At 43.1% G+C, this 25,417-nt stretch overlaps 2 protein-coding genes across 7 annotated transcripts in view; one reads left to right on the top strand and one right to left on the bottom strand.

The window, feature by feature from the left end:
• Positions 1-16,201, bottom strand: part of NIPAL3 (NIPA like domain containing 3) — a 49,023-nt gene extending 32,822 nt beyond the window's left edge. For both annotated transcript variants that reach the window (XM_020902055.2, XM_020902058.2), the window contains exon 1: positions 15,967-16,201. In XM_020902055.2, the coding sequence (XP_020757714.1) occupies positions 15,967-16,059 (93 nt within the window). In that variant the 5' untranslated portion in view covers positions 16,060-16,201. The remainder of the gene's footprint in view (positions 1-15,966) is intronic.
• A 5,021-nt stretch (positions 16,202-21,222) lies between these two features.
• The window catches only part of STPG1 (sperm tail PG-rich repeat containing 1), a 59,535-nt gene continuing 55,340 nt past the window's right edge, over positions 21,223-25,417 (top strand). For 2 of the 5 annotated variants that reach the window (XM_070458934.1, XM_070458929.1), the window contains exons 1-2: positions 21,223-21,299; positions 21,736-21,879. The gene's annotated coding sequence lies outside the window, so the exon portion shown is untranslated. The other 3 variants (XM_070458930.1, XM_070458931.1, XM_070458932.1) reach the window with 3 other exon arrangements.

Raw genomic sequence — 25,417 nt, 5'->3', positions numbered from 1 at the left:
TTCTGACCTGCCTGGCACAAAGGCTTGCCTTTGTTTTGCCCGACTTGGAGGGGTTCCAGGGTTGGTGGGAAGCTTCCAGGATGTTTTTGTCAAAAGCACTTAAAGGCACAAGTATTGGATGCAGCAGCCTGAGCAAGGGATATCACTGGGATGAGCAATAGACAGAAGGAAAAGATTGGGCAGAAAGAGGCCAGGAAAGAAGATATAGGGGGACAAGGTGAGTCCGGAAGGGCTTTTAAAAGCTCCCAAGGATCCTGGGGAATCAAGAAGACAATTCACATACCCAGGGCTGGATGTGTGCTCCATAAAACACTTGAGAAGATGCTAAGCCTTCACCTCTGGTAGCCTTCAGGCAGAGAAGAAGCAGCAAGAATTCAGACAGAGTTGTAAACAGACTGGTAAGCCTTGGAGTAATGCCCAGTCGAGCCAGTCTGCAAAGCTTGGGAGAGTTTTGTCTTGTTTTGATTTTGCTCTGGGCATTCAAGGAACTCTATTGAAACACAAACTGACCACCAAGCTAAGAGACACAGACTTGGGTGAGCCACACACAACAGAAAATACAGACTTTACCAAAAAAAGTTGAGAAAAATCACTAACCAAGCAAACAATAACAAATCACAACAAACAGAGGTTACAGGGGTGTGGATCTGATTTCCAGAGTTGTCATATAATCTTTTTTTGTTTGGCTGCCCTGCACAGCCTGTGGGATATTAGTTCCCTGACCAGGGATTGAACCTGGGCCCTCAGTAGTGAAAGCACCAAGTCCCTAACCACTGGACCTCTAGGCAAAGTTACCACATAACCCCGAAAATGTCCAGTTTTCATCAAATTGTGCCATACTGATAACTAAATCCAGAACATTTCCATCACCCTCCAAAGAAACCCCAAACCCATTAGCATTTATTCCCCATTTCCCCTCCCCTCATTTTCTGGGAACCACTAGTCTATTAGCTGTCGCTATGGATTTGCCTATTTTGGACATAAATGGAACCTTGCCATATGTGGTCTTTTGTGACTGGCTTCTTTCACCTAGAATAATGTTTTTAGGGTTCGTATAACAAAATCAGCAATTCATTCCTTCTTATGGCCAAGTAATATTCCACTATATGGATATATCACATTTTGTTTATTGTTCTTCAATTACATTTGAATTATTTCCACTTTTTATCTATCATGATTGTTGTTATGAACACTTGTGTACACTATGCCTATATATATGTATATATAAGTGTGTGTGTGTGTTTTCAATTTTCTTGGGATTATTCTAGTAGGAGTGGGATTGCTCAGTCATATAGTAACTCTATGTTTTACTTTTGAGGAACTGCCAAGCTGTTTCCTATAGTGGTTACACTAATCTACATTCCCACCAAACAAGGATTCTAATTTCCCTACATCATTGCTAACACTTACTATTTTCCTTTAAAAAAAAAAATTATGATAGCATACTAAAGAGTATGAAATGGTACCTAATTGTGGTTTCAATTTGCATTTCCCTAATGACTTATGATGTTGAGTACCTTTCCAGATATATATTGGCCATTATTTTATCTTCTTTGGAGAATTGTTTGTTCAAATTTTGGCCTATTTTTTAAAATTCACATGTAATAAAATGAACTATTAATCATCTTAAAATATATAATTCAGTAGCATTTAGTACATTTTCAATGTTGTGCAACCCTTTGGCTATTTTTAAATTTTTATTATTGAGTTGTAAGATTTCTTTTTATATTTGTTAAAAGATTTTTATTATTTTTATTATCTTTTTATTATTGAGTTGTAACATTTTTTGATATCAGTTCAGTTCAATCGCTCAGTAGTGTCTGACTCTTTGCGACCCCATGGACTGCAGCACGCCAGGCCTCCCTGTCCATCACGAACTCCCAGAGCTTAGTCAAACTCATGTCCATTGAGTTGGTGATGCCATCCAACCACCTCATTCTCTGTCGTCCCCTTCTCCTCCTGCCTTCAATCTTTCCCAGCATCAGGATCTTTTCCAATGAGTCAGTTCCTTGCATCAGGTGGCCAAAGTATTGCAGTTTCAGCTCCAGCATCAGACCTTTTTGGAGCTAGGGACCAGTTTTGTGGAAGAGAATCTTTCCAAGGATGGGGGCAGGGGAGAGAAGTGGTTCAGATGGTAATACAAGCGATGGGAATGATGGGGAGCAGCAGATGAAGCTCTGCTTGCTTGCCCTTGCTCACTTCCTGCGGTGGGGCCTGGTTCCTAACAGGACATGGACAGGTACTGGTTCACTGACAAGAGGTTGGGGACCTCTGCTTTATACAACTGCAACCTTTTATATGACACTTGTTTTGTAGCCTAACATATGCTCTATCCCAGAGACTGTTCCATGTGCATTTGAGAAGAATGTGTATTTTACTACTGTTGAGTGGAGTGTTCTATAGATGCCTGTTTGCTCTAATTGGTTAATGGTATTGTTCAAGTCTTCTATTTCCTTGCTGATCTTCTGTCCAGTTGTTCTACCCATTATTAAAAACATGGTAATAAAGTGTCCAACTATTACTGTTGAACTATTTCTTCCTTCAAGTCTGTCAATTTTTCTTTCATATATTTTAAGGCTCTGTTAGGTGCATATATTTTACAACTGCTATATCTTCTTACAGATTGACTTTTTTATCATTATATAATGTCCTTCTTAGTTTCTTACAACAATTTTTGTCTTAAAGTCTGTTCTGTCCAGTGTTAATATACCCATTCAAGCTCTCTTTTGGTTACTGTGAATGGAATATCTTTTCCCATCTTTTTACCATCAACCTATTTGTGTCTTTAAATCTAAAGGACATCTTGTAGATAGGATAAATTTGGGTCATATTTTTTAAACAAATCATTTCTGCCAATCTCTGCCTTTTAATTGGGCAGAGTTTAATCCATTTACATTTAATATAATTACTGATAAGAAGGACTTCTGCCATTTCTTTATTATCCCCCCTGTACGTCTTATGTCTCTTCTTATTCCTCAGTTTCTCCATTACTGTCTCCTTTCATGTCAAATAGACATATTTTCTACAGTACCATTTTAATTCCCTTTTACTACATATTTTTGAGTTGTCTTCCTAGTGATTATACTAGTAATTATAATTATCATCTTAATTTCAGTAGTATATAAAACTTTGCTCCTATATTGCTCCATCTCTCCCTCCTCCCCTTATGTTGCAAATTTCTTCATTATCTTTTGCATTTCTTTCATTCAAAAAGATATTGTATTGGATTCTCCATATCTCACTTATCTTTGCTGATACTCAATTTCTGTTTCCTGAATAAATAGCCTAATCTGAGCATAAATAAATGGAAATAATGGAAGAATGTGACACATGCCATAAAAGAAGGGGTGGAATTTTAAAGGAGGAACTCATTCTGGTCACAAGAAAGTGTCTGGCTCAATGTTATGTGGCAGATGCCGTGGAAGGCCATAATCAACATGGCTAAGTTCTTTTCACATGGCTGGCCAGCTCTTCCACTAGAAATAGCTCAGTCTTTGTAAAGCGACAGACCAGGCTTGTTTACATGAGAAATAATGATGACAATGATAATGACAAACAACATTTATTGAGCATTTACTACATGCTAAATACTGTTTTAAGTACCTTATATATATGAACTCATTTAATCCTCATAATAACTACATAAGGTAGGTACTGTTATTTTACAGCTAACAACAAACTATGGAAAATGTAAAGAGATGGGAACACCAGACTACCTGAGCTGTCTTTTGAGAAATCTGTACGCAAGTCAAGAAGCAACAGTTAGAACTGGACATGGAACAACAGACTGATTCCAAATTGAGAAAGGAGTACATCAAGGCTGCTTATTTAACTTAAATGTATAGAACATCATGAGAAATGTTGGACTGGATGAAGCACAAGCTGGAGTCAAGATTGCCGGGAGAAATATCAATAACCTCAGATATGCAGATGATACCACCCTTATGGCAGAAAGTGAAGAACTACTAAAGGGCCTCTTGATGAACGTGAAAGAGGAGAGTGAAAAAGTTGGCCTAAACCTCAACACTCAGAAAACTAAGATCATGGCATCTGGTCCCATCACTTCATGGCAAATAGATGGGGAAACAACAGAAACAGTGACAGACTTTATTTTTTTGGGCTCCAAAATCACTGCAGATGGTGACTGCAGCCATGAAATTAAAAGACACTTGCTCCTTGGAAGAAAAGTTATGATCAACCTAGACAGCATATTAAAAAGCAGAGAGATAACTTTGCCAACAAAGGTCTGCCAAAGCTTTGGTTTTTCCGGTCATCATGTATAGATGTGAGAGTTGGACTATAAAGAAAGCTGAGTGTCAATGAACCGATGCTTTTGAACTGCGGTGTTTGAGAGGACTCTTTAGAGTCCCTTGGACTGCAAGGAGACCCAACCAGTCCATCCTAAAGGAAATCAGTCCTGAATATTCATTGGAAGGACGGATACTGCCACCTGATGTGAAGAACTGACTCATTTGAAAAGCCCCTGATGCTGGGAAAGATTGAAGACAGGAGGAAAAGGGGATGACAGAGGATGAGATGGTTGGATGGCATCGCCAACTCAATGGACATGAGTTTGAGTAAACTACGGGAGTTGGTGGTGGACAGGGAGGCCTGGCGTGCTGCAGTCCATGGGGTTGCAAAGAGTTGGACATGACTGAGCGACTGAACTGAACTGAAAGAAGCTGAGGAACAGAGGAAGGTGGTAAGTTGATGAAGCAGAACTGGAACCTGGGTAGTCTAGTCTGACATTAGAGCCCATGCTCTCAACTGTTAGGTCAAACTATGTAATATATAAAGCTCTGGAACAATGCCTGACACAGGATAGGTATTTGGTAATTAGTAGCTATTATCAAGGACTAGGGAATCAGTTCTTGACTCAAAGGCTCCTGAGGCTAGTGCAGAATACAGCCATTTTACAGAGAAGGGAAGAATAGCATTCCAGACACTTCTTCACTTAATCAGTGCCTAGTGTATGCCATGCACTGTCCCTGTCCTCAGGTCACGCATATTAAACACCTGATTATTATTAATCACACTTCAGTTAGAGCTACCTAGAGAAGCACAGAGGCCTGATTTAGTGTGTGAGAGACACAGGGTTAAGGGAAGTCAGGGAAGCCCCTCTGAAGAACAGTTTCACAAGGAGATCTGAAGATCTAGACTGGTGGCGGTGAGGTGGAGAAAGCCATTCCACATCCTGTGGGAAGCCCGTATGGTGGCAATGAGCATGGCACCTTTGAGGGATGGAAAGAAGGTGATGTGGAGGGATATGATCCAGGGGGAAATGGGCTCAAAGGTACTGAGATGTAAAGGGGGACGTGTGTGTGAGAGCTTGAGGACCAATGAGGGTTTCTATGTAGCTGGGACTATCTTCTAGCAAGGACAGAAGGAAACTGAGTGTAGAGGGATAAGGCTTAAGGGGTGGGCTGACTGGACTGGGAGGGGGCTTTTCTATCTCATACAGTTTGGTTTGGGGCTTGGAGATAATAGGGAGACTCTAAGTCATTATGACTGTTTCTAAAAGAGAAATCAGGATGGCAAAGTTTAGAAGGCCATACCCTTCAGACTGGGGGCCCTAGAGGCCTTCTTATACAAAGGTTTTGCTGATACTGATCATTGTAAGGGATTCAGCCACCAGATCCTCATTTCCATCCTGGCTTTTTGCTGGCTTCCTATAGCTTCCCTTTCTCACTTTTCTCAATAGCTTCTTCCCAGTTTAACAAAGAAAGGCCTGTCTCTCACTCACACAGAATCTGACGCTGGTACACTGACACAAGTTGTAAAACCACTAAGAAACCAAGGGGAATTCCGAAATTTTGTTTCCTGGGAGATTTATTTAGTGATAAATGCTAATTCTTGGAATTGCTTCCTCTTCCTCTCTCATACATATTTCTGTGAAGGTATGACAGACATTAGAATAGGATACTCTGGCCCTTGTTAGGATATTCTGAAATCAAAGAGTCTGATTTAACTGATGTTTGGACAATAAAGACTAGCTTTGTTAACTAGGATATATCCACGGTTCTAAGTTTTGACCACAAAAATATATTCAGGCAAAGTATAAAGTATTTATAATCAAAATACATGTACTAATATTTATAGTAAATATTTGAACTATATTCTATAGTTAAAATATATATTGTTGGTGCTCAGTCGCTAAGTTGTATCCAACTCTTTTGTGATCTCATGGACTGTTGCATGCCGGGCTCCTCTGTCTATGGGTTTCTCCAGGCAAGAATACGGAAGTGGGTTGCTGTTTCCTTCTCCAGGGAATCTTGCCAGACCAGGGATCGAACCTGCATCTCCTGCATCAGCAGGTGAATTCTTTACCACTGAGACACTAGAGAAGTCTATATAGTTAAAATACATGTGTGAATATGTTTTACAATACAGTAAGGGCAAAGGTATAGTTAAATTAATAATATTTCAATTTCCCCAATCTTTTCTGAATAGATCAGGTTAATGCAAGGTGCCCTAAGTGAAAAAAGTTACTAGCATATTGATAGTGCTTTTTTGGTAAACTTCATGGAAACTGTAAAAGTAAAAACAAACCCCTTTTTAAATTAAGTGTGTCCGATATGTCATTCTGGAGAAGGAAATGGCACCCCACTCCACTGTTCTTGCCTGGAGAATCCCAGGGACGGGGGAGCCTGGTGGGCTGCCGTCTATGGGGTCGCGCAGAGTCAGACACGACTGAAGCGACTTAGCAGCAGCAGCAGCAGTATGTCATTGTGAACAAAAATGAATGAGGCCCTAAACATACTGTTAACTGATAGGTCAATAAAAAGAGTTTATCACTACCTGATTTTTAGCACAAAATTCGGAAGGAGTTGAAAGAATTCAGTGATTCACTACACTTCTTCCATTCCGGGTATGTACAGAAGCTCTTCTAGCCATGATAACCAAAGCTTGCAACAGAATGGATGCTAAATTCTATCTCATTCTACCAGTTAGTAATATGCATCTTAAATATTGAAAATAAAGTCCTATTTTTCTCATTCAGATATATTTTTCTAAACAATGTTATTTTTTGCTCAAAAATGATGATAAAACTTATACTGCATTAATCAATTGCTTTATTCAATTATATAAAGAATTCTGTATTGAATCAAAACCTATGAACCTTATGTCAAAGGAAAATTTTTTAAACGAAATTTGGTTACATACTCTACACTCTTTCTTGATAGGTTATCTCCATAAAATTTTAAGTGTTAAAAGACAGACACACGTAAACAAAGCAGAACAAAGAGTGTTTTTGCTCACCACCCAATTCTACAAGGATTAAGCTTCAGTCTGCTGCAGTTGCTGATCAACATTAAGCCAACAATAGGATGAGCTGTGTTTGGACAAACAGGCCCCTTAGAGAGTTAAATGCATACCTCAGAAAAAAATTCAGTGAACCCAGATTCTTGCATCTTCCCACACATAAAAATAAAAAGCACTAAAAGCATTAATTTGAGATTTTTTGTGACTAGCAGTAATCTTTTACCCAGATGTATGCTTTACTGCATGTGTTTCCTAGTAAAAAAATCACATATAAACTGGTTACTCCCCCTACCTCTCCAGAACAGCTTTCTCAGGGCTACTGAGAAGCTGTGTCCTGGTCTACAGTCCTCAGAAAGGTCTCCGAATAAAACTTAAACTCACAACTCTTGCACTGTGAATTTTTAAGTTGACACACATTTTGGGGATAATATTCTGTGGGGGAAATGGAAGGGAAATACAGATTCACGGAGGAAAAGGAAAGATGTAAAATTTCCAACTGTTAAAGAAGAGTTTTTTCGGAAGACGGATGGTAGGTATCGAGTGGTCTTTATATTTGGGGGCTTTAGTTAAGCGTATATAAGAGTTTTTTAAAAAAAACAGAATTTAAATGCACCAGGAGCTATATGCTTTGCAGATATTTAAATTTGTAATGAAAAGGTTTAAGTTTTAGATGTCTACTAAAAGGGAGTGTGAGAAAATACATTGTTTCCTTGGAGGGTCAAGTTTGAGGACTTCAAAGGAAGTCCTTCAGTCTGTGTTTGGCTCTTAGGATTGAAAGCAAGAAACTTAACTTCCTAAGAGGCAAAATCTTGGGGCCAGACAGGTAGTCTAATAACTCAGTTTACCTATGCTAATGAGCAAATTGTTATAAACTGGCAATAATTTTGCATGAACTGCCTTGGGCAGGCAGGAGACTGGTTCCTGCTCCAATAACATCTCAAAGCTGCTTTATCTAAACCTTAGTGGGGGACACAGGAGAGCCGAAACAGGCTGCAGGAGTTGTGCAGAAACCGAGACCTGGCTGGGGCTGTTCAGAGGGCAGGTGTGGGCCACACACTTGCAGGCTCAGGGTAGGCAGGATGGGGGGATCTGCGTCACTGAACCTCGGTTCCTCTCTGCTCTGCAGGGTGGGAGGGTGGTGCTCCTCTGCCAGAGCTGGTGCAGAAACTTCTTGAGATTGTTTGGAAGAAACACTTAACACAGCAACTTAGAATTAGGGTGAACCATATGAAATGGCTGATATCCAACCAGTTTTGACCTACAAAGGTGGAAGATTCATATGGTTCGACCTATAACTGGTAGTCACTATATTATTTTTACCAGGGAGACCAAGCAGTTCTCTGAAAAGACTAAGTCTACATGGATGTTGGAGAATGTGCTATGAAATATGACACAAAATGGAGTCATTTAAGTCAGAGGGTTTTAAAATGGGGCTGTGAGGCCATTAAGGAGATGGACCTTACATTCATCCTCACGGGATGCAACCATGACCTTCTGAACCAGGCCGAACCACAAATGTTCCAAGCACTCTGCAAGCCCACATGCAACTTGTCACAGTAATGACTTCCCCCCTAGTGATGGCCTTAGAGCTCAATCATGCTTAGCCACAACTAGCTTCTGTCTCTAACTCCAATGAAAATCCCTTGTAACGCCAGCCTCCCTTCACCTTTAAAAGCCCTTGACTTTTACTGTTTGAATTGATACTTGAATCTGTGTGCCCTGGACTGCAGTTCTTGAATTCCAAATGAACTCTTTTTGCTTGATTATTCCTCCATAGGTTTATTTAGGTTGACAGTGTTGTTAACAACTTGCCAAGGCACAGTAAAGAGATGAAGAGGGGACATAAGCGGCTGTGGCCAAGCAGACAAGTCAGTGCTGTCTCAGGGAGGAGGCTGTGGAGGTGTGAAACCTGGAAATGAAAATTGTGAAACTAACAAGGATAAACCAGACTAAACATCAACATCAAGGTTAAAAGGTTACTATACTAATGAAGGCTGGATTAATTTCCAAAATAAACAAACATCTCATATAACTCAATTCACAAAAAACCCCAGACAACCCAATCAAAAAATGAGAAGATCTAAGCAGACATTTCTCCAAAGAAGACATAACAATATGATGGCCAACAGGCACATGAAAAGATGCTCAGTGTCACTAATTATCAGATAAAGGCAAATCAAAACTATAACAAGGTATCACCTCACACCAATCAGAATGACCATCATTAAAAAGTCTACAAATAATAAATGCTGGAAAAGATGTGGAGAAAAGGGAACCCTCCTACACTGTTGATGGGAATGAAAATGTAGTCACTATAGAAAACTGTGGAGGCTCCTTAAAAAACTAAAAACAGAGTTACCATATGATCAAAGCAATCCCATTCCTGGGCATATACCTGGATAAAACTCTAATCTGAAAAGACACATGCATCCCAATGTTCACTGTACCACTATTTATAATAGCTGAGACATGGAAACAACCTGAATGTCCATCAACAGAAGACTGGATAAAGACATGGCATCAAAGATATGGAATACTACTCAGCCATAACAAAGAAAGAAATAACGCCACATGTGCAGCAACAGGGACGCAGCTAGAGAAGATCACACTAAGTAAGTTAAGAAAGAAAAAGAAAAATCACCATATGATGTCACTTATATGTAGAATTTAAGGTATGACACCAATGACCTTATCTACAAAACACAAGCAGACACCGAAGACGGACTTGTGACTGCCAACAGCAGAGGGCCGGGGTGGTGTGGCAGAGGGATGGACTGGGAGTTTGGACTCAGAGTTTGGAATTAGCAGAGGCCACTATTTTATATGGAATGGATAAAGAAGGTCCTACTGTATAGCACAGAAAACTATATTCAATATCCTGTAGAAAAGAATACGAAAAAGAATGTGTGTGTATCTACTATGTATAAAATAGATAAGTAATGAGAACCTACTATATAGCACAGGGAACTCAGTACCCTGTGGTGATCTAAAGCATCTATAAGTGTAAAGCAACTATATGGCAATAAAAAAAAGAGAGAGAGAGAGAGATGGTAGTGGTAGAAAGCATTGGAGTCCATTAAATACTATTTTGATGTATATTTTTAATAAAAATCACTCAAAAATAAAAAAAAAAAGAATGTGTGTGTATATATATATATATATATATATATATATAGTTGTGTATGTATATACATATATTTATACATATAAATATATAATGTGTAACTGAACAACTTTGCTGTACAACAGAAATTAACACAACATTGTAATTCAACTATACTTCAATAAAATAAATTAAAAATAATAAAGGCTGCTATTTATGGAACAGTTATACATATTATATATGTATATATGTCAGGCATGGCACTGAGTCCTTTCTACACATGACCTTTGAGCCACAAATAACCTTATGAAGTGGGTATTACTCTGAGTCCTGTTTTAGCACACAGGCTTGAAGAATTTTAGCAATGAACAAAGGAAGGCTCAGAGAAGTGAAATAAGCTGCCCGAGGTGAGGACTGCAGGATGACTTCCGGTCTCTTGATGAGAAGCACTCCTCCACGCTGTCTCCCACTGTGTTCTCTGAGGTTGCAGGACTTCAAAGGTGGCAAAAAAAAAAAAAAAAGTTCCCCACCTGGTAAGTGCTACATTCCCACTGATGACACAGGCAGCTGAGGTTACTTTTAAAAGTCATTTCCACAAGCATATGAATCTCCACCCCTAACAAGTGGCTACAGACAGACATGGTTAGTAACAGCAATATTACTTAACACCCTTTCATCCGAGTGTTTCAAAGGGCTTCCTCAACCCTAATTACGCCCCAAAGCCTTGTGAAATGGTGACTGGCTCAACTTCAAGAGAATTAAAGTCAAGCAAGGAAGTCGCCAGCGGCCCAGGGGTTACACAATTTGAACACACATCTACTAGCCGCCCTCAAGGGCCCGGTGGAGGGCGATCCAGAGTGGAGGTGCCAATCAGCAGGGCACCTGACATTAAGTTCCTCCTCCAACCTCAGCATTGGAAACTGTGAAATGGTAGCGTCCAGGTCTGCTGGCAGGGAGGGAAGAGGACAGGGCCGGGGGCCTTCATCTCTGAACACCACTAAGAGCTTTCTCAACACATCAGGCTCTGCTTTTGGCTGAAGAACCACCCCAAGGGTTTTCACTGAAGTTATTCAAAGTGTTAAGTGCTCATAAGTACATGTGAATGGCTAACCCTGAACAGGGATTTGACCTTGGGATCAGTGATTCTGCATGCTATGAAAACTAAAGGTGCGGATTGAAACCTCGGTGCTTCCACCAAGGGGCAGGTTCTAGCCATGGCTCCAGTAGACCCAAAGATGAAGAGGAAGGACCAGCAAACCCAAAGTCTCTTTCCTCTCTGCTTCAGCTTACCAATACAGACTTTGAAGACCAGCAGACCTGGACTGGGGTTACTGCCTCTGTCACTGACGGCTGTGTGACTTCAAAAGAATCGCCTTAACTCTCTGAGCCTCAGCATCCCCTCTGAAAAATGGAGCTGACTGTAAACCCTTAGGAATATCATGTTATAAGGCACATGCTTAAACATCACTCGACAGGTAATCAATATTAAAACAATTCTAGCTGCTGCTATTATTTTTATAATTTTCATTTTTTATCGTTATTATTATTAGCAACACCTCTAAGGAACCTTCTGGCCTTGATATGCTCTGATCCAAGAACTGATCTTTCGCCAGCTATAACTCTGAAAGAAAAGAAACTATTCTCAGAAAAGCAGCCAAAGGTCACAGAGACACGATACCCTGGATATTAGTGTCGGAGTGAAACCTCAGCTCAGACCTCCTCTTTTAATGTCTTCTTCACATCTGCCAACAAGAGCCTCTATTTAAATTCTGTAAGTCCCCTACACACAAGTACGTTTATAAGTCTAACTCATTTGTAAGTCCAACAAAGTGAGCCTGGGTACCCAATTAACACAATTGGCTATATGGTACTGTATTGTAATAGGTTTATGAAACTTTTCATACAGATAGTACATAAAAAACCAACAAACATAAAAAATAAAGAAAACATCTTTAATCTTACAGTGTAGTACCTTGAAGAGTACAGGACAACAGCTGGCACACAGAGGCATGCTTGCATCTTTGAAAGTTCACAACTCGAAAGTTCGTAGGGAGGGGACTTACTGTACTATGGTGACAAGACTGTCACTGCCTGCTATTTAAGCTGATCTCCCATAGTCCCTTGAGCTTGAAATGCTAACAGTAAGTATAAACTGCCTTCTAGCTTGCTCTGAGGGTTGAAAGTGTCAGAGTGTTAATCTCTCAGTTGTGTCCCACTCTTTGGATCCCATGGACTGTAGCTCTTTTGTCCGTGGAATTCTCCAGGCCAGAATACTGACGTGGGCTGCCATTCCCTTCTCCAGGGGATCTTTCTGATTCAGGAATCAAACCCAGGTCTCCCTCTTTGCAGGCGGATTCTCTACTGTCTGAGCCACTCACACTCAAATGCAACGGACACAGCAGACCGGCTGACATCCCGGCAACACCTGTGACCTGGCTTCAAGCCAGCTCCCTGACGTTTACCTTCCCCAGCAAGTGAAGCATTACCTTCTCCGCTGCCATTTCAATCCTTACTAAACAGTATCAGGGAGAGAAGGGGCCTCACGGAGTGCCTGGCACAACATAGGCAGGAGGAAGTGTGTGTGAAAGTCATTCAGTCGTGCCTGACTCTTTGCGACCCCATGGACTGCAGTCCGCCAGGCTCCTCTCTGTCCATGGGGTTCTCCAGGCAAGAATACTAGAGTGGGTAGCCTATCCCTTCTCCAGAAAGTCTTCCCAACCCAGGAATCAAGCTGGGGTCTCCTGCATTGCAGGCAGATTCTTTACCAGCTGAGCTACCAGGGAAGTCCAGGCAGCAGGAAGTGGTGGATAAAACCAAGGGCTCTGGCAGCACACAGACTTGATTCAAATCCCAGTTTTACAACCAAGTAATTGTGGTCTTTGGCCAGTTAACTAATTTCTGTGTGTCAGTTTCCTCATTTGTAAAATGAGGAAATAGAAGTACCTACCTTCTGGGAGTTATAGAGAATGAACAGTCCCTGCTATAGCAAACACAGCTAATGTTAGCTGCTGTTATTATGATGACCATAGTAACTGTAAATTGGTTATAAAAGTATAGATAAAGGACCGATATTTTCCTGCCAGGAAGACTGACAAAGGCTTCATGGATAAGGTGATATTTGAGTTGGAGCTAGAAGGGTGGGTAGGATTTCCACAGGCAGAAAACAGGGAATGGTGCGGGCTGTTTCCAGTTTCCTAATCTGTAAATCCAGGTCATTTTCATAACCACCCTATGAAAGGAAAGTGAAGTCACTCAGTCGTGTCTGACTCTTTGCGACCCTGTGGACTGTATATAGCCCACCAGGCTCCTCCGTCCATGGGATTCTCCAGGCAAAAATACTGGAGTCGGTTGTCATTTCCTTCTCCAGGGATCTTCCCGACCCAGGGATTGAACCCAGGTCTCCCACATTGCAGGAAGACGCTTTAACCTCTGAGCCACCAGGGAAGCCTATAGGATGAACTTAATACGGATATGTGAAGGAATTACATGAGTTTCCCCATGATATAATACCACAAGGGCTTTCCTGGTGGCTCAGATGGTAAAGAATCCGCCTTCAATGCAGGAGACCTGGGTTCGATCCCTGGGTTGGGAAGATCCCGTGGAGGAGGGCATGGCAACCCACTCCATTATTCTTGCCTGGAGAATCCCATGGACAGAGGAGCCTGGCAGGCTACAGTCCATGGGGTTGCACAGAGTCAGACATGACTGGGTGACTAAGCATGCACATGTAATACCACAAAGTGATAGAACTGGGGCTGGAAGCCAGGTCTCCCAGATTGCCAAGCCTGTGCTTTAACACTCTACTGTATCTCTCTTTTTGTACCAAATTCTGTCCTGAAGGGTAGCTACTTATGGGAATGTTTTCCCCGCCTCCCTCCTAAACTCCTTTCGGGAAGAGCCATCTCAATGACCCAAATTGCTCCTGTCCCACCCAGCACAGGCATGCATATAGTTATGCATATAGGTCAGCTGAAATTCCTACTTGCTACACAGAAGAAACTGAGGTCCAACTCTTGCAGTTTGAGGTAAAGCTTCCAGAATCAGAGACCCCTGGGGATGCTAGTCATCAGCAGTTCAGCCTGCTGGTCTCTTTCACAGACCACCCTCAGGGCACACTCTTGTTTCTGAGGTCATCCCGCTGATCAAGGTGGACTTGTGTCCTCTTAATGGTTTCCCCAAAGGCAAGAGACAACACAGGCGCAATCCACCCAGTCTCAAGCCCACAGCAAGCAAAAATCCTGTTTGCTGGAGGACTCCACCCCTGGCCACTACTGATTGGACCAATGTAGACACCTGACCCAAGCTGGGCCAATCAGATCCTCCCTCCTTGGAAGGTGGGCTTAAGAGTTCTGGCATCTTTCAAGCCTCACTGCCCTTCCTGCCCTTGGGTTCTATGAGCTACCAGGTAGCCTTATATTAATTTTTGCTTTTGCTTAAACTTCTCTGAAATGTCTTTTATTTCTTGCAACCAAAAGAGCCTGAACAAAACCGAGGAGGAAAGAGCGAGCTTCCCTTTAGAAACCCCTTTCCCAACCCCCAGGTGGAGTTAACTTCTCCTTCCTCTGGTCTGTGCATCTTCACCTGTTGCTGTTTGTTACCACGAGATATTTCTGAGTCAAGCAGTGAGTCAAATCCCTCCTGCATGCCTAGTGCTGGGCTAGGTGCTTCTTCGTTGATTTATGCTGCCCTAGACAACTGAGCGACTTCAATTTCACTTTTCACTTTCATGCACTGGAGAAGGAAATGGCGACCCACTTCAGTGTTCTTGCCTGGAGAATCCCAGGGATGGGGAGCCTGGTGGGCCGCTGTCTATGGGGTAGCATAGAGTCAGACACGACTGAAGCGACTTAGCAGCAGCAGCAGCGGAATGAAGGGTGGAGGGAGCATGTTCTATGTCTTCTTAGATTCTGTGTTTGTCTATTTGGCTTCCATTCACCACAAGTCTAATTATATGAACTCTAGTTTCTTATTTTCCGTATTTTCGATGCTCTGGCATTTGTGACCTTGCTACCTGGGGAGAAACTGCCTCTCTCAGAGTTACCCAATTCTTAGAGATAGCAAAGGGGCATGCAGTCTGGGATGTTCACAGTAGCATCTGCAGTCACCCCAGATTAGAAACAATCTAAACAGCCAACAATAGGAGGTTCTGTCCCACAAATTTTGATGCAGCAGCTCAACAGATTGGGCAATCATTCAGAAAGCATGCTTCCAACCACCACTCAGTGACATAGGGGAATAGTCCATCAACAAGGTTAAGAAAAACAACCAAGATACAAAACTCTTTGACCTCAAATTTGGAATACAGGAAAGAGACAGGAAGGAAATTTACAGAAACAGGAACAAAGGTTGGCTCCAAGTAACTGAGCCGGTGATTTTGTTTTAAGTCAAACCTTCTTAGGGGGAATGAATTCCTTTTTATGTATTTCAGTGAACATTTCTTTTGATTACACATTCTCTTGTATGCATGGAGGGGCTGCCTGTTTCTGCCAGTGATAAGCACACAGACCCTGGATGTATCTGTTAGCCAATACTGCCCCGTATGACTGTCTCATTAGAAAATATAAAATTCCAAACCTAAAAAAAAAAATAAAAGCTCTTGCCTTGTAGGAGAAGGAAGCCTCTCTCGCGGGGTTGGCACTGCTTGTGGGCAGGAGCTGCTGGAGCTGCAGGGCTGCACCGTGAGCTCCGTCCATGGCGGGCTCAGGGCACAGACCAGCCGGCCTGGATCTGGAGCTGCTGCTAAGCCATCATTCCTGGCGGGGTTCACCTCCTTCCACCAGCCGTCGCCTTCTCACGTGGAAAGAGTACTTCAAGGCTCTTTTGGCCAATTTACAGCCTTTTCCTCATCTTCACTCAGAGACGTGCCAGTTCCTAAGTTTCTTCTCAGGCAGACAGATGGGGACGCGTTTCCTGATTCTCGTGGTGCCCTAGCAGGAGGGGAAGAACATTAAAAATGCAGGTACAGTGAAACATTGAGCCGGATTTGTTACCTGAGAAGAGATTACCATCAGGACAAAACACAAACTGCCATGAGAAGTGAGGCCATTTAAAAAATTACATTGTGCCTTTGGCCACTTAATAAAGATATGGCTCACCTACCTCAAAACCATCTTCCCCAGTCCTTTAAAATCCCCTTTCCTCTTCTCCTTCACTTCCTTCCTTCTATCATATGTGTGTGTGTGTGTGTGTGTGTGTGTGTGTGTGTGTTAGTTGCTCAGTCATGTCCGACTCTTTGCGACCCCATGGACTGTAGCCTGCCAGGCTCCCCTGTCCATGGAATTCTCCAAGCAAGAATACTGGAGAGGGTTGCCATTTCCTTCTTCAGGGTATCTTCCTGACCTCGGGATTGAACTGGAATCTCCTGCATTGCAGGCAGATTCTTCACCATCTAAGCCACAAGGGAAGCCCTCCTTCCACCATATCCTAATTTAAATGCTACCTTTCCATAGGTTCCCCTACAGAAGAAGAACACTGCCTGTATCTACTTCTCTAGGATTCCAAAAAAGAAAAGAAAAAAATTCCACTGCCATAAAAAACAAACCATCTGCATTCTGACTTAGAAAAATGGAATGAGAAGAAAAGTTATCTCTATGGAAAAGGGACAAACTGGCCTGCTCCGAGGGTCTGCCTAGGGTGATATAACGTCGGACCAGCAGGCAGAAGACCTCAGGGACCAGATCGTTTTGCCTCTGGGAGTCTCAGCTGCCTCATCTGCAGAGCAGGGGTAATAATATGGCCTCAAGTAAAACCAGCAATGATGGAAATTCCCATTAACTTCATTGGACTGACATTTTCAGGGCATCTCAAGCTTTTCTACCAAATAAAGAAGAAAGAGAAAGTACACCCCTAGTGTTTTGGGGAGCATGGCCAAAACACCCACAAGTGCTTAGGGTTTCTTTGAGGTTCATGTATAAAAAAAAAATAAAAAGAAGCATACAAATTAGTTTTCTACTTACAAAGTCTGTTATATTAATATAAAAATATTTTACATTACTTTTGACCTGTCACATGCTTATCTGTTTCACCTTGGCCAAGTCATTTAACTTTTTAGCAACTTTCTCCTCCTATGAAATATGGATATTCCATGTCCATGGGTTGTGAGAATTTGGTGAAATAATGCATACAAAATGCATGTGGTCACAGCAAATGGTCAATGAATGTCAGTTATAATTAGTATTAATTTTATTCTTACCAGTTTATTGAATTTACCTATGAATATACCTTTCTTTGTCTCAAGCAACAAATGTTTGAGGGTTTACTACATTCCAAACAGACAAAGTTTCTGATGTGCTTCAAGGCATCAGAAAGATGCCTCCTATGGCTACCCACTCCAGTATTCTTGCCTGGAAATTCCCATGGACAGAGGAGCCTTTTGGGCTACAGTTCACGGGGTTGCAAAGAGTTGGGCATGACTTAGTGACTAAACCACCACCATCCTACCAGTAGCCTCCAGTTCCCTCTGTTTTCTAGCCCCAGGCCCAGGAATTCTGGCTCCTGGAGTGAACAGCACAGTCCTATGATATAGGACTGACACTGCATTCAGTGTCTAGGAGACATCAGATGCAGGGCTCAAGCCGAGGGCAGCACAAAGACCATTTAACCCAGGCTCACTTTGTCAAAGAGCCTCAAAGTTAATGACTGCTGCTGCCTCTAGACAAGGTTATATAATCAGTATATATATATATATATATATATATATATATATATACCTGAAATATACTTATCAGACAAGTTTATAACTCAAATCCCATAACCAGACGTCCCTGACTGTAAAGCCCTATGAATGTTTGTAATCTTGTGAAAAGTATAATTATTCTTCACCATACTTTTATGCCTTAGAAAGGAAGAGTGACTCCTCCAACCTCTGAGACACTCCTAGTGTCTTCAGCCTGGAGGTGAAGGGGCGCTGAAGCAAAAACTCTGGGAAGCTGTTTGCTGAATCCCCTGTTCAATTGCTGCCTCCCAAGATCTAGCCTAGAGCCTGGCATGGTGACCTCCATACACACCTACTGACTGGCTCTAGACAGGCCAGTGAAGCACCCGGTCCACCAGGGCAGCTTCACAGTCGAGAAGGGAATGGCTTACTCAGGCCTCACCCACTACAACTCTAGAGATAAAACCCATAGAGCCAGCCCCACCCACAGCACGTCAGAGAAGCCATAGGATGTGCCAAGGGGGTGATGGGAATCCAGACCTGCTAACCTCCTTCAGATCAGCTGGTCTCTTCAGGTGGGTTTCTGTATTTGCTTTCCTTTGTGGTGGCTGCGGTTGCTCGCATTTAATTATCTTTTAAAAAGCAGCTTCCCTCTCGCGCCTCAGGAACCCCCAGGCCTCTGAGGCATCAGGGCCCACAGAGATAGAAAACTCCCCCTTCAGCTAGGTAGCATTTTGGACTGAAAGCCTTGGAGGATTCTATGTAAGTTGTCTTCCCTTATAAGGCACACATTTTTTTCCTAGTGACTTTCTTTTCCAGACTGCAAAACACTTTTCCAGGTCTAACGTGTGCCCCAGAGGCAAGCAAACCAACTCTGTGTTGCTCACCACCCCTCAAGTTTGAGGCCCACACAGCCATCCCTGAGCACGGGGGTCACTGACTCAAAAAGGGAAAGACAAATCCACTAAGGGATGGCTTTCACTCCACCTCCTAGTCCTCATCTGAGAATTATTTCACCAACCCACAAAGTAGGTTTCCTAGATTAGAGAACCATCGGTCTTGGCTGCTAAGAGTAGGGTCTGTATTATAATTTGGCTCTATCTAATGAGATGGTTGGATGGCATCACCCATTCGATGGACGTGGGTTTGGATGAACTCTGGGAGTTGGTGATGGACAGGGAGGCCTGGCGTGCTGCGGCTCATGGGGTCGCAAAGAGCCGGACACGACTGAGCGGCTGAACTGAACTGAAAGAAAGAATTCACACACGCCCTTTCCCACCACCTGCCGGTTCAGCTTCTGGTTGCTGAGTGCCAGTTACAGGGTAAGCGCTTTCCCTTTCCTGGGCTTTGGTTCACGAAAGGGTTACCCTCTTCAGTCCCCACCCAATGCGCTGGAAATGACTTCCAGTGGCCAGCACGGACCAAGAATGCGTCCCCCACCCCTACCCCTGCCCTCGTCATCCACCTGCTAACTGCACTATCTGCTGTCCCTTGGAAGCCCGAGCCGGTGTTTACAGGCACAATTTTGACTAAGTCACTCCATTTCAGTTCCTGATTTGGTCAAGCCTGTCATCGCCTTTATTAAGGCAAACCCATGGCCCTTTTCTCAATGCGGAAAAAAAAAAAAAAAAAGGCAGCATTCTGAGCCAACAAGACCCAAACTGACAAGGCTGGTGACAGCAAGAAGGAAGATGTGTATACTGGGGACGTCAGAGGATCACAAACGCCTTGGCTTTTCCTGAAACCGAAGGCTGAATTCAACCCCATCACCAAACCCGCCTTAAGTCTAAATCACTACTCACCGGCGGCGTTTCCGCTAAGGCCCACAGATCAGAGGTTTCCGAGGCACGACTTGGATTCCTCGAGCAAGCCGGAGGTACAGCCCTCCTAAATTCCTTCCCCGACTCCAGAGATGCGGAGCGGCTGCCGTGTTGGGCTTTCCGAGGCCGCGACTCGATTTGCCAGGCCACCTGTCAGTCAAAAGCTGACGGGCATCTGGCGCCGGCGAGTGGCTTCGAGGAGGAGGCGGGCGGGACAGCCCTCGGTCATTGATTGGCTGGCACTCAGAGCTCGCTGGACGCGTAGGGGGCGAGCCCTGGGGAGGCGGTGCCCTGCTGGAGCCCAGAGCTCACCCGGAGAGGGGTCCCTCTAGCGGTCACAGGGAGGACGTCGGGCTGGGTCTGGAAGGCTCCGGGTGACATGCTCACTGCAACTGCCCTTATAGGTGGGCAGCCTGCCCGGGTGTTCCCCGCACCCCCCCCCGCCTTTACCCTCGGAGCCCTCTCCTGGGCTTTGCTCCTGCTGTTCCCCCACCCCACGATCTCACCAGGTATTCAAATCCTACACATCCTTCAAGGCCCGGTTCCCCCCCAAAGCCGCGAGGCAAAAAACGTCTCTCCTTGCCTGCCCTCCTGGAACACCTGTTGGCAGCACACTACACCCTCCCGGTAACATCCGCATCTCAGTTCAGTTCTGTCGCTCAGTCGTGTCCGGCTCTTTGCGACCCCATGGCCTGCAGCACGCCAGGCCTCCCTGTCCATCGCCAGCTCCCGGAGCCTGTTCAAACTCATGTCCGATGAGTCGGTGATGCCATTCAACCATCTCATCCTCTGTCGTCCACTCCCCCCACTCCCACTTCGATCTTTCCCAGCATCATTGTCTTTTCAAATGAGTCAGCTCTGCGCATCAGGTGACCAAAGAATTGGAGCTTCAGCTTCAGCATCAGTGCTTCCAATAGCAATACTTAAAGTCCTCCCATAAGCCTAGCACTTGATAAATGCTTCTGTAATGTACCACTGTAATAGTTCTGCTTCATGGATATATTGAACAATATATCCTTGTTATTGAACTGATATATTGTTCAATATATTGAACAATCTAGCCGACATTTTATAAGAAGTATAATGGGGTACAGCCTTTAAAAATCGTGAATCACTATACTGCACACCTGTAACATACAGCAACTATCCTTCAACTAAAAATTATTTTTTTGAAAAATAAAATGTATTTTTAAAATAATTAACAGGTACAGGGAGCTTCGCTTTTTCACATTTCATTCCAGATCCTCTCAACAACCCAGTGAGTGAGACGCTGGGCTCACGCCTGTTTCACAGATGAAGACTTGCTATTTGGACAGAGACCTCGACCGTGAGAAAGAGGCAGTTGTGATGCAGACGCTGACATCTGCATCTGCATCTGAGCTGTGAGCTCAGAGAGAACGCCCAACAGTGGATCGAGGTTGACAGAATTGTAGCAGCTGCCCAAAGGACAGCGTGGCAGGTGCGAGATTTTATTGGGGGCGTGGGAGGGAGGAGCTGAGATCAGAGGGCCGGGCCGGGGACATGAAGATGTTTGGATTTCACCTTAAGTTTAAAGGGGAACCCTTGGAGGGTTCTAAGTAGGGGAATGACAAGATCACTGGTTGCCCATGGAACACTCCACGGCTGGCCCTGTATATTGTTACCCATTATCAGTCTTTTTTCTTTGACTATCATAAAGAGGGCTTCAGTGAATGTTAGTTCTTTTAGCTTTATTCCTTGAAGCAGGGTTTCTGGGTGAGCAAAATTCTAAGGCTTTGGGTCTATCACGAGATTTAGGGGGTTGTCTAGATAAGCCCGTATTGTTTCCACACCCATCCTGCCTTAGTTAACCTGAGCCCCCAAATTCTGGCCGCTTCCCAGCGGTTTTTGAAATGCCTCTGATCATTGGCCAACAGCTTTTCACGCTAAAGAAACGAAGGACACCATTGGCTCGAGATCATCAGGAAGCGGGCAGAGGGTGGAAGCTAGAACGCTAGGCTTGTGGTTGCCATAGCGACAAGGAGGCCGCCGGCCAGATTCAGCCCAAGGGGACAGACGAGGTAGGAAGCCGTCCCTTTTGGGGGGGCGAATGCCGGGGTCGTGGGGAGGAGGACACGGCGCACTGCATTAGACGCCGACTGAGATCCCCGCCTACCGCGTGCGTGATTCCGATGCCAAGCTAGGTGGTACCGCGAGAGCCTGAAGAAACCACTGTTGGAAGTTCCCCTACCTGGAGGTTGCCCTCAGAGTCCCCACCTGAAAAGTGGCGATAATAACCAGGGCATGCCTTCCCCGTGGAGCTCCTGTGAGGGGTGTGGACTACTGATTCACCCGCCTCAGTCCAGGCGAGTGTACAAACATTTGGGGGCATCTGGCAGCAGGTGGACGGCAAATAGCTAAATTCTAATCCCAGGTCCACTCCATCTCCTTAGGCGTCCCTCCTCTTTCTGGGCGCCTTGGTTTACTCATCTGTTAAACGAAAGGGTGTGATTGGAATCTAGAGATCACTGGTGGTGGTGGTGGTGGTTTAGTGTCTAGGTCGAGTCCGACTCCTGTGACCCCATGGACTGTAGCCTGCCAGGCTCCTCTGTTCATTGAATCCTCCAGGCAAGAATACTGGAATGGGTTGCCATTTCCTTCTCCAAGGGATTTTCCCAACCCAGGAATTGAATTCGGGCACTAGCCAGCTCCTAAAGTTTCTTCCAGCTCTTAGAAACACTTTTCTCAGCTAGAGAAAAATATCAAATGGATTATTTACCTGAGAGTGCTTAGAAAAATGTAAAATATTCCAAGATGCACTATAGCATTATAACTGAATCAATAAAAATCTCATATAATCAAAACTACTCATGTAAACCCCATAAAATTACATAAAAAGTAACAGAATACATGATATACTAGTATATATTTGTATATTTCTACCAATATATATAATAGTATACACTGTATATACTTGTAGTATATATTGGTATACTTGTACCAATATATATAATAGTATACACTGTATATACTTGTAGTATATATTGGTATACTTGTACAGTAATATACACATTTAAATGTATGAAATATGTAATACTATAAGATAAATGGGGCTTCCCCGGTGGCTCAGATGGAAAGGTTTTTTTTAAAACAGAGATGGTAGAATGAAAACATGCCTATAGTTGTAGTCATGTGAGTTAAATCTTTAAAGAATGTAGCTCCTGATGGAAAGAGTTGTATTATGAGTACATCTGTATTCATTCTAGATGAAGAAGTGAAGTGAAAGTCACTCAGTCATGTCCGACTCTCTACAACCCCATGGGCTATTCGGTCCATGGAATTCTCCAGGCCAGAATACTGGAGTGGGTAACCTTTCCGTTCTTCAGGAGGTCTTGCCAACCCAGGGATCGAACCCAGGTCTCCCACATTGGAGGCGAATTCTTTGCCAACTGAGCCACAAGGGAAGCCCATTCATTCTAAATAAAATGTGTCTTTTCCTATTATTCATCCATTCATTCAAGCCACAAATATTTACTGATCAATTGCTGTGTGCCAGGAAACAGTCTGGGGATTCAGTGATGAATGTCTTATTGAAGAAGATCATAAACAAAAAATATTTTATATATTACATATAAAATATGATGTGGATAGTGAAATGAGCTTTCAGGAAAATAAAGCAGAGTCAGATGGGGCTAGAGAGACAGGAGTGGTGCTTCCCAAGAGAGAGTGGCCAAGGAAGTTATCCCAAAGGCAGTTTGAGGACAGACCCAGATGAATCTGGTGACAGGGTGAGAAGGTGGTGCCCAGTGCAGTGAAGGGAGGAATCCCCATGTTACAAGTGTATTGCAGAAGTGAAGAGGTCCCTTGTGGAGAAGATGATTAGTTTTTAGGAGATAGGTTATGACCGCTGCCTTCAAATATCTGAAGAATAGTCACATAGAACAGTGTCTTTTAACCTTTCTGACTGTGATCCATGGTAAGAAATGTATTTTATATTGTGACCCAGCACATATACACATTCACGTAACAAAAACTTCACAAAAGACTGTTAAGCTGTGACCTACATTTCAAAACTCACCAATGTGGAAGAGGAGTGAAACTTATTCTGAGCTGATTCAGGCAGGAACTTTCTAGCAATTAGAACTCTTAACAGTGAACTGCCTCAGGAATTTTCTAACTGAGTTCTGGGGAACCCCAGAATCCTGGGGAAATTACAGTTTGAAAATGCTATGCAATATCTTAGTTTTTATGAGACCTATCATGCAGACTCGGGGTGATCAATGTCAACATTTAGTATGCTAACATTTAGTGTGTGCTGCTTTAGAGATTATTAGAGCGGTTCAGAGTAAGCAGAAATCAGACTTCTGGGTTCAAAGTCTGATTCTACCTCTTAACTTGTGGTATGACCTTGAGTAAGTCACATAACCCCTCCCTCTGACCATCAGTTTTCCTATCTGTAAATAGGGATAATACCTCACTGGATTATTTTAAGGATTGTATAAAATATTCTATAAAGGCATCTAGGAGTGTTAGGGCTCAAGAAATGACAGCTCTTATTTTAAACTGTTAATATATTATCAATGTGCATATATTAAAACCAAATGTTAATAAAAGCCTACTGTAGGCCAGGCAGCATTAACTACTTCTTGTGGAGCATAATATTTAATCCTCACAAGCGTCTTAAGAAGAAGGTGCTGTTACCAATCTCAGTTTATCGAGGAGAAAGTGGATTCAACTAGTCAAGTGACTCATCCAAAATCAGAACTATTAAGTGGCAGAACCCAGGACTGTTAACCTTGAACACAGGAATGGACACTCTTGATCATTGCACTGGCCCTCACCTGAGAACTGCATGAACATGTGCTGTTGATTAGGAAGGTGGTACATCTTCATTGCTCTTTCTGAGATTCCAGGCCCATGACATCCTGTCATGAACAGTTATACAAGCAAGTGCACCAGTGAGACACACTTGGGCAGTGCTCCGTTCACACTGGGGCTGCACCTTCTCTCATCCTGGCTTCACAGGTATGCAGTAAGGAGCCTGGAAAGTGTAGTGTTGTCTTTGGGTGGTAGGAATGGATTGTTTTCTTAATCTTTTAAACTTCTTATCTTTCCCCGAACTGGACAATATGCACATATCACCATTGTCATAGGAAGGTTTAATTTTTTTTCTAATCACCCACAATTCTAGCACACTAACGCCTTAAAGAAATTACAGCTTTATTGCAGCCAGGGAAATAGATGGTTCTTACCAAGACAACAATAGTGTACTGAAAGGGAATAAGTGAATAGTGGCTGCTTTTATAGACCTGAAAAGAGATTCTGATACTGAAGTAGTGATTGTGCTGTGATCAATACTGACTTATTTCTGTTGTTTTAAATTTCTTTGACTGTTTTACCAATAATTATATTAAATAGTTAGTACAGATTGTCAACCAAAAAGGATTGAGAATTGCTGCTGTGAGTGTGATGGAATAAAGTGAAGAATAAATACTGAAGGACCAAAGAATTGGTAGAGCTTAACATCATTTATTCCATCCTTCATTCATTAGTATTTATAAATGATGCAAATTACTTAGGCGGGGATAAAAAATGAACAAAATAAAACTCAAGTCTGTT

Source organism: Odocoileus virginianus, chromosome 30, assembly GCF_023699985.2.
Source record: "Odocoileus virginianus isolate 20LAN1187 ecotype Illinois chromosome 30, Ovbor_1.2, whole genome shotgun sequence".
In the NCBI taxonomy this organism is placed as follows: Eukaryota; Metazoa; Chordata; class Mammalia; order Artiodactyla; family Cervidae; genus Odocoileus; species Odocoileus virginianus.
The sequence above is the reverse complement of the archived record's forward strand: the minus strand, read 5'-3'. Positions and strand labels throughout refer to the sequence as shown.